This window comes from Engystomops pustulosus, chromosome 3, assembly GCF_040894005.1.
Source record: "Engystomops pustulosus chromosome 3, aEngPut4.maternal, whole genome shotgun sequence".
In the NCBI taxonomy this organism is placed as follows: Eukaryota; Metazoa; Chordata; class Amphibia; order Anura; family Leptodactylidae; genus Engystomops; species Engystomops pustulosus.
In genome coordinates, this window is record NC_092413.1 from 191,142,050 (window position 1) to 191,156,645 (window position 14,596).

Sequence of the window (14,596 nt, forward strand, 5' to 3'; positions counted from 1 at the left end):
TTGTGTTTTTTTTTAAACAATTCACAACAGCTGAGGAGAGGTGATTTGCCTGATTACATTACTGTTAAAGTTTGCGTTTAAGAAACGCACATGTTTACATATCGTTAATGCATTGTTAACAGATGTGTAAACATTGTGTCTACAGTGTGTTTTGTAAACCCAAATATTAAAAAGTAATGTAATCAGGCAAATCACCTTTCCTCAGTTGTTGTAGTTTTTTGGTTGCATTTTGCAATGCATTACATGTGACCTCAGCCTTAGAAGTAACCAATAAATAATAAAAAAAAAAAGTAAATGCAAACATTTATGAAATTTTAAAAAGCTGGTTAATGTGCAATTTTTTTTTTACATTTAAAGCATGTGAAATAATTCCAATTGACATGTTAAAACAGGGTCCATGAATAAAAATCCTTCTTTTGCACCTGCCCCGGACCAGGCACCTAAAAAGTCCCCAAAATAATAAAAAAAAGAGATACATAAGTGAAAAATCACACGAAACGTCTGGAAAATAAAGATAGATAAGGCACTGCACAAGGTAAAGACCAAAATGTCTCCATGGAGGGGCTCACTATAAACCATTCATACATCATTGGAGTGCTGCCTCCTTGGATTCTTCATTTGTGGCTTACACAGACACCTTGGAGCCTGATTTATTTGAGGTGTGTGCCCTATCACTGGATAGAGATCCGCTGTCACAATTCTGCTCTTTACCTACTATCGCTGACATTCCCGTTTAAATGTATATACTGTGTGTGTGTGTATACGTAGATGTGTACATAAATAGATGAACGCCCAGGGATCTGTACTATACAGTTACCAGTAGCGTATGGGCCCCAGTGCAAAGTCTGTGCCAGGCCCCCGACTATAATGTATGGTTTATAGTAATAGTCTTCTCATATGGGAATGTGACACTATAAGGGCCCCCTAAACCTTTTGGTCCCCGGTGCGACCGCAACCTCTGCACCCCCTCAAGTTACGCCCCTGACAGTAAAGGCATTTTCACACAATGCTGAATTTAACAAATGACAGTGGAGGAGAGCCATAAAACCTTCAGGTATAATTATACTGTAATCGCTTGAATCGTCTGTGGAGAATTGGTCTTTATTGTTTTCTTTTGTTAATTTGGACACATTTTCTGGTATGTAGTGGTAATAACAGCAGTGCTAGTGTGACAGGGGCAGTTATGTTTGTATTAGTCAGTCATTATGTAATTGTAATGGTCACATGGTTGTGGAATTATTTAGTCTCTATCTTGTGGTACTAGTAGCAACTCAATGTACTATTAGTTACCGTGTGATAACTACAAAAAATAGCGGGAAAAAGTCATAAAAAATTGGGTTAAGCTGTTAATTCAACATATTAAATGAAGTATTAAAGTTTTTGACATTTGAATATATGAAATAACAAAAGCTACTTCTGTCTGGTTACATTCCTTACAATGGATTCATAAGTAACAGGACAGTATTTCTGATAGAGATGTTCCACTAGCGTATTACTTCCAACTAGCATGAATTTCCGTTCAGTATTCATGTAGTTCCAGAGGTGAAGACCATATGAATCACTAAAAGTTGGCAATTTCTCCCAAACTTCATAGTATTTTCTCCATGAAGGATAAAAAATGGGATAAAATCGTTCAGGATGAAGGTAGGAGACATTTGCACAGTCAATAGGATCGAGAGATTTAAATTGGGGAACACCACAATATTTGTTCCTAATACGGATAAAAACAACTGGTCCATTGTGTCCCCATACCTCTCCTTTATAGTTCTGTACAAAGCTTTCCATAAGCTCCCAAACTAACTTATGCTGTGGAGGGAAACCAAAAATACCATTACTGGTACCATTTAGGTGTTGACCAGCTAGGAATGTGTCTTCGGGAATAGGACGCATTGAAATGAAATCTGTGTCCATGTAAATTCCTCCATACTTCCAGATTATGGCAAGTCTACAGGCATCCGCTTTCACATGAGTCCAATGTTTTTCTTGTGTTGGGTCTATCTATAAGTTATTAAAAAGAGAAGAAAAAATCCAGTAAATACAGATGTGTCCTTCCTTTCCTTACCTGTTGGCTGATCATGTCCAGATAAACAGTATGTATCAGAAAATGGTAAGTTTTCAAGACAATGGCCAAGACTTATCAAAGTATCTACACCAGCATTCTGGAGCTATTTGTGCCAAAAAAAAACAAAATGTCTTCTGCCTCATCAATTAAGAGTTTTAGACCATTTTAGGTACGTATCCAACTTGTATATCAGTCATAGTCTTGAGAAAAGGGGTACAAAATCCATGTGGCAAAAAATTAAGTGTAACCTTGATCAACTGATAGTATGACCCCGCAGTCTTATACTACATCTGGTGCAGAATAAAACAATCCACTGGTCTGAAATACTTTGACAAATCTCCCCAATTTTTTTTCTATACATTTCATAATGTGATATCCTATATGTGTCTACTTCACCTACACACTGGTCGTTAACTGAATTAATTTGACTTAAAATTCGGTTTTTCACACAAGCTCAAAAATATAAGACAATATACAGATGTACTCACCTTTAACTTGAATATGGTGACCCGTTAAACTGTGATATCACGTATCAAAAGTAATTCAAAAAGCCCCCTACTTGGGCCCAATGTGCAGCCAGACAAGTTTGACTTAAAACTAAAGTGGGTTATCACAGTGTCCCCTCCCTTATGCACTGGTAGAGGATGCTGGATCAATAGCAGATGACCTTTCAGAGTAATCCCAGTATTGGTGACTGGTGGCTCAGGCAGGTCAGAGGAATGTTATAGAAAGTCCATTGGGGCAGGCAGTATACGGGCTGCAGGCTGGAGGTGGGGCAGGCAGATACGGATCAGGGTCAGGTGGAGAAAATGAACACCAGAAATAGGATACACAATCATAGAACAGAATCATAGTTGTAGAACAGAGCTGTGGTGAGGAATACAAAAAATCAGACTATAGCATTAACTCACACTTTTGCACAACACATCTATATTAGGTACCTTAAACGGAACCTGTAACTAGTATTTACACCACTATTCTACTAGTCCCTAAAAATACAGTGTAAAATATAATTTTTAGTAAGTGGGAAATGGAGGGCTAAAATCCCTGGACAGTGTCCCTTTAAGGGTCAGGCATCCTTTCACTGGGAAAAGCTATCTTTCCCCAACCAAAACCTCTTGATTAGAGATGAGCGAGTATACTCGTCCGAGCTTGATGCTCGTTCGAGTATTAAGGTACTCGAAACGGCTCGTTGCTCGGACGAGTATTTCCCCTGCTCGATATCGAGCATTTAATTAAAAAAACACAGTGAAGAACAATGAAGAATAGAATAAAAACAGTGAACACAGTGAACACAGGATCATTTAAGTGAAAAACACAGTAAAGAACACAGTGAAGAATAGATTACAGATGTTCGGCACATCTGCTTACTTGTCGGAAGATACGCGCGGAATGGTGCGAACAAAATAGTATGTGAAGAACAATATATATGTGTGAAGAACACATTGAAGAACACGGTGAGCAGGACAGAGACACCGGGGAGCAGCACAGAGACACCGGGGAGCGGCACAGAGACACCGGGCAGTGGCACGGAGACATCGGGCAGCGGCACGGAGCGGCACGGAGACATAGGCGCACGGAGACATAGGGGCACGGAGACATAGGGGCACGGAGACATAGGGGCACGGTGACATCGGGGCACGGAGACATCGGGGCACGGAGACATCGGGGCACGGAGACATCGGGGCACGGAGACATCGGGGCACGGAGACATCGGGATTTATGCAAACAATGTTTTGGAAACTGTAGGAAACTGTAGATTTATGATGAATTATGCATTGCTAAGCAATGTTTAGAATAGGATTAAGAATTTTTCAGCGTACTCTATTAACAGCAGGAAAAACATTTAGGCATTTGCTGATTTTCTACAAGTTAAACCCTCCATATATTCTGTATCACTTTTTGTCACTATAAATCATATATTTGTTTTCTTAAGGCAACTGTCATGCAGTGAGTTTCCTTCTGCAGATTCTGCAGCCACCTGTCCATTACTAATCCTACCCATGAGGGATGCACATTCACAGTAAAATGATGAGAAGCAGCAATATTTACTGCCTGCCTTATGTTGTGAAATGAAGGCAGTGAAGGCACAACATGTGATACATGTGGCACGGAGACATCGGGGAGACTTCAATGGAAGAAGAGCAGCGGATCCCGGGACAGCGTATCACCCCGACAAGTAAGCGGATGTGCCGAACATCTGCAATCTATTCTTCACTGTGTTTTTCACTTAAATGATCCTGTGTTCACTGTTTTTATTCTATTCTTCACTGTTCTTCACATTTGCTAACTTGTCGGGAGATAATATACGCACGGAACAGTGAAGAATAGATTGCAGATGTTTGCATACATCTGCTAACTTATCAGAAGACATTCTTTTTCAGTTAAATAACACATTTTATTCCCGAACCATGGTCCCTTTGAAAAATGCTAGAGTCTCCCATTGACTTCAATGGGGCTCGTTATTCGAGACGAGCACTCGAGCATCAGGAAAAGTTTGTCTCGAATAACGAGCACTCGAGCATTTTAGTGCTCGCTCATCTCTACTCTTGATATATCTGGCAGCACCAAATTTCATCATACCCCCCTTAGTCTAAAGATAGTGGAAACTCAACAAAATTTTCACCCTTCCCAAGAGAGGTCAACCACAAATAATGACACCGAGAGCAAAGTATATAATAGTCTTCAAGCAAAGCTCTTGATGGTGATTGGGCAGCTTTGGGACCAATGGGGCTATTGGACCAAACTTATGTGGACATATGTGTTAAAAATGAAAGCTGAAAACTACAGTTCTACAAATTCTTCTTAAGTCTAATGAACAACGAGGCTGCTGAGCCACAATCCAATTTTTTCTCCAGGGTTTGGTGTATAGGTTATTTCAGTTGTCTATTTATAACTTATTTTATTATATACAAATCCATCAATTATTATTATCTATTATTTATACAATATTATTATTATTATTATCATTTATCAATTCTTACCTTCTCATACCAGGCCAGAAATGGAGTGTCAGCAAATATTGTCTCCAATCTTAGAGGGAAAATGTAGATGTTATTAAAAGATGAGAGGGTTGAGAAGTGTTTTCGAGCTTCCCTCTGGTCATCCTCGGTGACTATGTCTTTCAGTCCTTTCATGAAGAAGACCACTGGTCTGTCCGGATACACTCGAGCTGCTGACTCAAGTCCGCACAAAACCAACGAGGGTTCATCTATTCTGTCTGTGGTTTCCAAAAAGAAGATGCCGTTTCCTTGCTGGAGAAGAGCATTGGTACTCATATCATGGGGAATATGAGGATATTCATTGTCTCGGATTGAAAAAATATCAGCAGAAATTAGGAAGTTGTCTATGTAGGTACCATTTTGCTTGAAGGCTCTTCTGGTAAAGATGATTGCCAGTACCAGAAGCAGCACAGTAGCCAAAATGTGTTTTCTTTTAAACATAGCTCTGGTGTCCAACTAAGCTGCGTAAGATAAAAGTGCATAAATTAGCATAGAAAGTGTAAAAAAAATTACATTATATTATCCTCCTCATGCAACTCTATATGTCATTAATTAAAACAAGTGACCTCCAATAGGTCTTTTCTAAACTTGCACATGCACCTTATTATAACAGATGTGCCCATCATGGGCTAGCTGACTTAACTTAAAACCTGTCATCCGAAAATTTTTGATACAGGGAGCTTAAAGGGAGTCTTCCACTTTCGCCAAGGGTTATAATATGCTGGCAACATGTTGTAGAGAAATGCCCTGTGAAATCATACATATTTTTATTATTTCTATCCATGTAATTTCTGAGATTTTCCCAGTTAAATTTGTATGCAAATAAGGCAGTTGGTGCGCAAAGGCCACTCCTGCCTAATTCTCTCTCCTTCCAGTGTCTCCCAATGATTCTCACAGGACAAATCTCTATCTAACAGAAAAGGTTGTGACCCGGGCAGGAAAACAAAGGTCGGTGCACCAACTGCCTCATTAGAATGTTAATAAAAATAAGAATATAATAAGGATATGTCATATTGGACAAAAATAAAAACTAAACTTTTTTTTTTTTTAATTATTTTGTCTTGTATAATGAAAACTATAAAAAACAAATGAACCCTTTCATGACTAAGGTTCATTGGTACCTGAATATCAAGGTAAATTTTTTGCAGTTCTGTTATGCAAAAATCTACATAATAAAGCACAACTAGTATGTTGTCAAGCATCTTAATCATGTATATATTTATATGGGGGGGGGCATACTCTGTTTATTCTGGGGGGGGCTTTATATATTTATATGGGGCAAGATTCTTATCTTCCTTGGGGGGGGGTATATATATTTATATGGGGCCGGATACTGTTTATACTGGGGGGGGCCTATAAAAATAGATTGTATATATATATATCGTTAGGAGGTGCTATATATTAGCATCAGGGTACACTCTATATAAATTCACATGTAACATAATAACAGGGTGGGATACATTAGTTATAAGATACAATAAATTACTTTGCATCATGTAAAACAAATGTTGGGATGATGGGGGTCTGTATTAATAAATTAGGGGAGTTGTGTATTGATTGGTGGCTGTGCCTGCTATAATTCCAGTAGAATATATATATACATATATATATATATATATATATATATATATATATATATATTAAGGAAGGGATGTTTTATATGTGTGGAGAGTGCGGTCACTTTTGTTGTGAGGGTATATATTATTTAAACTTTAAATGGTGAAGGCATTAAAATGTAACTTTTATTAATATTACGTTTAAAAGCAAAACAAAACAAAAGGTATGTACTTTCAACCACCAGGATAGTCTCACTGATCTCTCAGGTAATGTGTCGATATATAGAGCATAGGGGACCTGGAGAGGTAGTCAAATAATACAGGGATGGTTGCAACATATGGTGACTCTACTATCTACACCAGTGCACATAGTAAAAGGCATAGATCTCACCCATCTTGTCGTCACGGTGGGGGAGGTAGGGATGATCCGTCACCGGCACTTTGTAGGTCAGGATAACGATGACTGCACTGCCCCTATTGTGCCCTGTGTCGTAAGATCGCCCTTATTGTCCCAATGTTGCTCCCGTCCTAACAAGGACGGTCCCAAGCTATCCCTATAGGTTAGAAAAAACCCTATTTTGCCCTATACAACCGGTATCTAGTCTTCCCGACGCGTTTCCAGTGCCACTCGTTGTGGAACTTTCATCAGGGGAATGAAAAATAGTGGATGGCTGTAGGTCCGCCGACAGTGGTCAGTGTCTGTGGGTGAGACAGTGGTACACCCCACTCCTGTAGCCTTGTTAGGACGGGAGCAACATTGGGACAATAAGGGCGATCTTACGACAGAGGGCACAATAGGGGCAGTGCAGTCATCGTTATCCTGACCTACAAAGTGCCGGTGACGGATCATCCCTACCTCCCCCACCGTGACGACAAGATGGGTGAGATCTATGGCTTTTACTATGTGCACTGGTGTAGATAGTAGAGTCACCATATGTTGCAACCATCCCTGTATTATTTGACTACCTCTACAGGTCCCCTATGCTCTATATATCGACACATTACCTGAGAGATCAGTGAGACTATCCTGGTGGTTGAAAGTACGTACCTTTTGTTTTGTTTTGCTTTTAAACGTAGTATATATTATTTAGGAGCGCAGTGTTGTTATTCAGGAGACTTTATACTCTAAGTGACTGTGGTATTTTTAGGTGGAGATGCTGCACGGAGCTGAAGATATCTGGCCGTGAACTCAGCAGCGATACGTCATGGATGGAAGAACCCGGAATAAAGAGATTGTCATCTATAAGGTACTAGATGCCACTAATGACTCAGAACCTGTAGTCAGTCACACAGTGTCAGGGAGCTGCCTGTGGGGATGTTAATTGTTAGTAAAGTTTTCAGCATTACTGACCAGGGAGCGGGCAATGGAACAGGAGTAGGAGGGGGACAGCATTTTAATATTCGCCTCAGGCAGCAAATATGCTAGAATCGGCCCTGGTTAGCACTGAAGTCAAGCTCTCCCTCCTCAGAACATCTCTTGTGGTTAACGTGATCCAATCAGACTGTAGGAGAGTTGGTTCGGTTCTCCCTGGATGCAGGGCCATTACTTTACTTTACTTCAGCGCTGATCTTTTCACCTCCATGACTTTATAAAACCATTTTATATCTCACTTCAAATTTTCTGGATGATGCCACCACAATGAGCCATGAAAGAAACATTATCTGCAAATTGTAAAGCTGCTTGACAAAATGCTGGTAATGGTGTGTTAGATAATAGGTTACAATTATAGGTTTTGTCTTTAAATTTATATTTACATATAACAACCATTTTTACTTTACTTGGGGTCATCGCTTCCAGTGTCCTTACTTTGTAATACTGTTGGAGGTTAATAAATTTAGATTTGATTACATTCATCTGCCATATATACATTTGTTCAATTGATTATTTAAAAGGCTCCAAGGAGTACATGGATGAGCCCCAATTAAAATCCTGCAAGGAACTTCTACAGTTCATTGACCTACAGTACTTTCAAAAGTAGCTCTATGAACTCTCATAATCGCTAAAATTTCTGGCGGAGTGTGGGGGCACCTATGTAGATATAAGGGTCGTGGCACTGCTTGTTTATTGTTGGTCTAATTAAAGGGGTCTTCTCATCTGGACATTGACATTGCACATTGACATTTAATTATATATATATATATTTCTTCGATTGGATGTTATTAACAAAAATTACCAGTATGAAGAAAATTTCCCATAAATGTAGCCATGTTGTCCCTTTGAAAACGACCCCCTTCACACTGGCAGCAGTGGCCACGCATGCACTATGAAGGTGCCCAACCACCGGAACCAGCGCATTTCATATGCAAAAATTCAGCACATTAAATTAATTCCATATGCAAAAACAGTTTGTTTTATTCCAGTGAAGGTGGTATATTGCAACTGTGGGGGCACTGTAATTATATTGCCTGATAGGAGGCCCATGTCACTATATTGACTATTGTGGGGAGACCATTCCTATATTGGGTACAGATTTACAGTAAGTGCTGGTGTTTCCCATGAGCTCCCAATTCTTTAGCATCTCCCTTGTGCTGTAACTCTTCTTCTGTGAGGGAAAGCTACACTTACAGACAACCCCTAGTTAAAGAGGGACCCCCCTGCCCACTGTGACCTCTGGTAAAGCTCTCTGGGTGTTACTATAGTCCCAGACTGCAATAATCAGCTGTAAGGTGTCTGTAATGAAGCTTTATTGATGATCCTTTTTTCCATTATAGCAAAAAATATTGAAAATACAATTGTCACCGGCAGAAAATAATTTTTGTCTGGAGTTACAATTATAAAATATACAGTTCTGACTTACAGACAGATTAAATTTAAGTACAAACCCAAGGAGCCTATCTTGTACGTAACCCAGCGGCGGCCTGTACAGACATATTGGATCTTGAAACTCGATACACGTTCACCAAAAGGTCTAAACAAAAGATCTGATACTATATATTTCTATTAAATAAACATTTGTGATCCAGTATATGGCATATCATATAAGATCCTATAATTACCATACACTCTGTGTGCACGCCCAGTCATCATGACGACACTACAATAATCTTTTAAATGCCTAATAACAGTGGCAGGTAGACCATGACTAAGGACCTAAATATATGTTGTCCAAAACGCGTAGGTCTGCTACTGTTTTTAAACTTTGAGCATGCATGCACAATTTTTTTGTCTCTTTGTACCTATCCTGATCATTTTAAATGGAATGAAATAAAGCTTCAACAAGTTTTTTATACTATACGAGTGCTGGACCATCACTTTTTTTTTGCACTGGACTCTACCTGTATCGGCACTGGAATTCTGTTGTGCCGGGCACCATTCACATTACAAGGCAATCTACGTTATCCAAAAAGCCATCGGAGTGGTGAGCAGTGATTTTCTACAAAATCTTTTTTGCAAATTTTTCTATTTTTGCTGAAGCTACATGGTGACAGTCTAAGGCTACATTCACATGACCATTTAGAGGACGTATATATGGCCGCAAGCTTGTGGTTGTCGATTCGTGCCGCATAGACCTGCAATGGACACACTGAGCAGTACGGAGCGATAAAGTGCAGCACACATGTGGCACCATACATCACCGTACCCGGGGAAACGATAGGACATTTCCTATCTTTCCCCGTATTAAGGCGCCGTGTGTCGTGTATCTCTATGGTGAGGAGCGGGGGCCAGCAGCGTTCACCCCCTCCTCCTCTCCCATGCGCCGACATGTGCCCACCGTGCTATGGCACAGCCGGCACACGTTCATGTGCATGCTGCCTTATACTGCACCAGATTTATCATCCTGCATCAATTTAATAATTTTGCTGCAATATGGGTTTTATTTCTATTCCTGGATTTATGTTGTTATCTTGGTTCTTGTAACGTATATGTGTAGTAAAATTGGTTCTGTTGTGGTTTATACATAGTAATCTTGGTTAGGTTTGGTTAGTATATATTGACCGTTGTTCTGGTAACGTATATAAGTAGTAATCTTGTTTATTGTGTGGTTTATATGTAGTAATCTTGGTTCTGGTAATGTATGTAGTAATCTTGGTTCTGGTAATGTATGTAGTAATCTTGGTTTCGGTAGTGTATCTATGTAGTAATCTTGGTTCTGGTAATGTATATATGTAGTAATCTTGGTTTTGGTGAGCTTTATATGTAGGTTCGGGTGCTGTATCTTTGTAGTAAAATTGGTTCTGGTACTGTCCCCATGTATTATTTTAGTTACATAATAGTATCTATACAGCAGGTTTTGTCATACCACTGTTTTTATGCACTAGGGGCAAATAAAAGGGACATATACTGAGTAGGTAGACAGTAATAATTGGGGCAGAAGAAGAAGGCTCTTACTAAGAATAGGGGAATTAATCATGAGATCAGATGGATCTGCTAAGGAAGAGGGCAGTAGAGGAAGAGGGTATTCTCGTCTGGGCATTCACATTCAGTTTCATTAACCTGCCATATATATATATCTCTTCAATTAGATATTATTAAAAAATGTTCCTGTGTGAAGATAATTTCTCATAAAATGTAGTGATATGGTCCCTTAGAAACAAGACTGTGTCCTTGGATACGGCCACCTCTGCTGGAGTGATTGCACAAAGAAATAAAAAGGTTTTTGTATATGAAATGTCCGGGAGTTACTGCAGGTCCCGCAGCCGTCCTGTGGTAATGAACACTGAATCATGGTGGTCGGGCAGGACTCAATAGTGCATCAGTGCCCACCACTGCTAGAGTACAGGGTGGTCGTATCCGAGGAAGCTATCTCATTCTTGAGGGATAGCTTGGCCACACTTATGAGAGATTATCTTCACACAAGAACATTTTTTTAATAATATCCAACTGAAGAAATGTTTACATCTGGCAAATTAATTTAATTAAATGTAAATGCCCAGATGGGAGTACCCCTTTAACTTAAATGAGGACACAATCTTAGGCCTCATGCATACAAACATTTTTTGGGGCTGTGAGTTTCAGCCATTGTTTCAGTGGCTAGCACACAGCCTCATTACTTTCTATGGGCTCATACACACGGCCTTGTGCATGAGCCGACTGCCACAAATAATAGACCAGGTCCTCACTTGCCGCAGACAGATGGGCCGCAAAAATATAAACCCTCCAGCTTCTATAAAGTATTGTACTATAAAAAACTGAAAAGCTGGAGTACGGTTGAATGGTTTTTGAGGGATAGTGAGGGTCGGCCCCATTGGGAATCTCGGAGCTCAGAGGACAGTAAGCTGTTGTGCTCAGGGCCCTGACTCCTGCTTCTATATGTCCCCCATGCTCTGTACAGCCCTGTGCAATATACTTTAGCTAAATAAATAGAGATTATCCTTCTGATGTATCACTTGCACCAGAATTGAAGTCTCGGCCAGCCCCAGGTGCCCCATTGTTCCACATTACACTCCACCCGCAGGTTTATCGAGGAACAGATCATAAAAGACGTGCGTCACCAATTGTGACTATTTCATGCCTTGCCTGTCAGAAAACTGTCTATCTCACATTTTTAGCAATGTTAAACAATGGAATGCACTCTACAAAAACACAATTTCACAGAGATGATAGGTGTGTCTAAATATAGGACCTTCCCCGAGATATAGTGGCAGAACAGGTATAACAGAACCGGTATGTCTTATAAACTATTTATTGGATTTACAAAACTCACTTGTAAATGTACAGAGAAATAAGATCTAACAATCTAAGATATGTTGTAAAAATATATATATATATAACCTGTACATTGTCCATCGCAACTATTTTGGCATCTTTGACGTAAAATACATGCATGTAAATCCTTTATTGGTTGGCAAAAAATAAAATAATAATAATAATAATAATAATAAAAATAATAAAAACTGCTTAAAAAATATGGTAGCTTTCATCTCATTGACTATTACTACTATTCCTGACTACTATTACTATCACTGACTACAGCTACTACTATCACTGACTACTACTACTACTATTATCATTGACTACTACTACTACTATCACTGACTACTACTACTACTATTATCATTGACTACTACTACTACTATCACTGACTACTACTACTACTACTATTATCATTGACTACTACTACTATCACTTAATACTATTACTATCACTGAATACTACTACTATTATCACTGAATACTACTACTACTATCACTGAATACTACTACTTTCTCCTAATACTTCTACTACTATTATCATTGACTACTACTACTATCACTGACTGCTACCTCTATTATCACTGACTACTACTAATATAACTAGCAATTACTACTATCATTGACTACCACTACTATCACTGACAATTACTACTATCACTGACGACTACTACTACTATCATTGACTACTACTATCACTGACAATTACTACTATCACTGACAATTACTACTATCACTGACTACCACTACTATCACTGACAATTACTACTATCACTGACGACTACTACTACTATCATTGACTACTACTATCACTGACAATTACTACTATCACTGACTACTACTACTATCATTGACTACTACTACTTTAATTGACTACTACTACTATCACTGACAGCTACTTCTACTATTAATTACTACTACTTCTATCACTGACTACTACTACTTTCAATAACTACTTCTACTACTTTCAATGACTACTACTACTACTACTACTATCACTGAATACTACTACTACTACTACTATCCCTGACTACTACTTCTGAAATCATAAGTTCAAAATATCAATGTAAAAGAGTAAAACAAAGCTTCATCTATGTTATGAGAGGAAAAGGATGCAAACTTTTTTGCCTAAAAAAAAACAAAAAAAGAAAATCTTTCTACTGTAGCTTTGGATCCGTATGCACATGAGCACAAATGATTAAGAATCAGAAACTGATTAGAATTGGAGAAAATTGCCTGACATTGAAGTTGTTATGTAAAAAAAATAAATGGTACAAATATTTGTGTTTGTTATCTATGAAATAATATCATTATGTTGATCCCCAACTATACTATAACCCATTATGTCATATTAGAATGTTTTACTATACATTACAAGACTTTATATTCTTATTCCAAGGCAATAAAGTATTAGTATAAGTGAAATAAAGGGTCACGGAGCAGGGGGTCCTATGGCAGGTCAGCAGTGTTTAGGGGTCACCAGCAGAGGATGAAGCATTAGATATAATCATGTCCATCACTCACCGGTCTGGTAGCTCTTCAGCTCAGTGTCCACATTCCTCCGATAGGAATCTGCATGTAGTAGATGCTACAAGAACTGACATTGATCCCTTGTACTATGTGGTGGAGCAGACTGCATTGTTAGCATAGACAGGGCTATGCTCGAAGGAAAGGTGTATGTCGGGCTCCACCTTTATCCTGCCCGGAGTTTTCATTTACTTCTGCAAATAACATGTTATTCTTGTGTTTACTAATGTTTAGAATAATATTGACATATATTTTTTTCATGGATTTCTTCCAATATGAAAATATGAACATCACTGTTCAGGGGAGTTATAAGTTTTCCAGAAATATCTCTCCTATTTTCTAGAAACCTAGATTCTTAGATTTTTGCTTTTCACTGCTCCAGGGGCTTGGCCACGCCAGGTGGTGCTGCCAAATATCTCCTTAGCTAGAGATTATGGCCTGCTGCCTTTTCCTATTAAAAGATTTGCTACATCGTTAAAGGGCTTTTCCAGGTTTAAAGAGTTTATTTATGCATGGCTGGATGGGGGCGGGAGAGTGGGGTAACAAAGTAATAAAGAACATATACTATACTCACCTCCTCCGGTGCTCCTGTTCTCCTACAGGGGTGCCCATCACTTTTAGTATGTGTTTGTATACAAAGGCTGGCAGTGCCATCCTGACTACTGCTTCCCGCCTGTCTAAGCCTGAAACTGAGATGTAGTAATGAAGCAGAGTCTGAAAGTGACTGGAGCACCGGAGGAGGTAAGTATATCTTCTTTATTATGTTTTACCCTCCTTCTGCTAGCCATAAAATCTTTAGACCTCTAACATGTGCATGA

The 14,596-nt window shown here is 39.0% G+C and overlaps 1 protein-coding gene across 2 annotated transcripts; it reads right to left on the reverse strand.

Moving 5' to 3' along the window:
* Positions 1-1,087: 1,087 nt before the first annotated feature.
* Positions 1,088-13,940, reverse strand: LOC140120676 (alpha-1,4-N-acetylglucosaminyltransferase-like). 2 transcript variants are annotated; one of them, XM_072139634.1, is made up of 3 exons: positions 13,776-13,940; positions 5,047-5,520; positions 1,088-1,998 (listed from the first exon to the last, which is right to left on the reverse strand). In XM_072139634.1, exons 2-3 carry the CDS (start codon positions 5,503-5,505, stop codon positions 1,411-1,413), a joined length of 1,047 nt encoding a protein of 348 aa, XP_071995735.1. In that variant the 5' UTR covers positions 5,506-5,520; positions 13,776-13,940; the 3' UTR covers positions 1,088-1,410. The 2 variants fall into 2 exon arrangements, with proteins under 2 accessions (XP_071995735.1, XP_071995734.1); XM_072139633.1 differs by having other exon boundaries at positions 5,047-5,525; positions 13,776-13,937.
* Positions 13,941-14,596: the final 656 nt, after the last annotated feature.

Bases quoted from the DNA above. Each gene is read 5' to 3' on its own strand.
- LOC140120676 (XM_072139634.1), bottom strand. From the start codon at position 5,505: ATGTTTAAAAGAAAACACATTTTGGCTACTGTGCTGCTTCTGGTACTG. The intron at 1,999-5,046 runs GTAAGAATTGAT...AATAACTTATAG, and splicing joins TTCTGGCCTGGTATGAGAAG to ATAGACCCAACACAAGAAAA.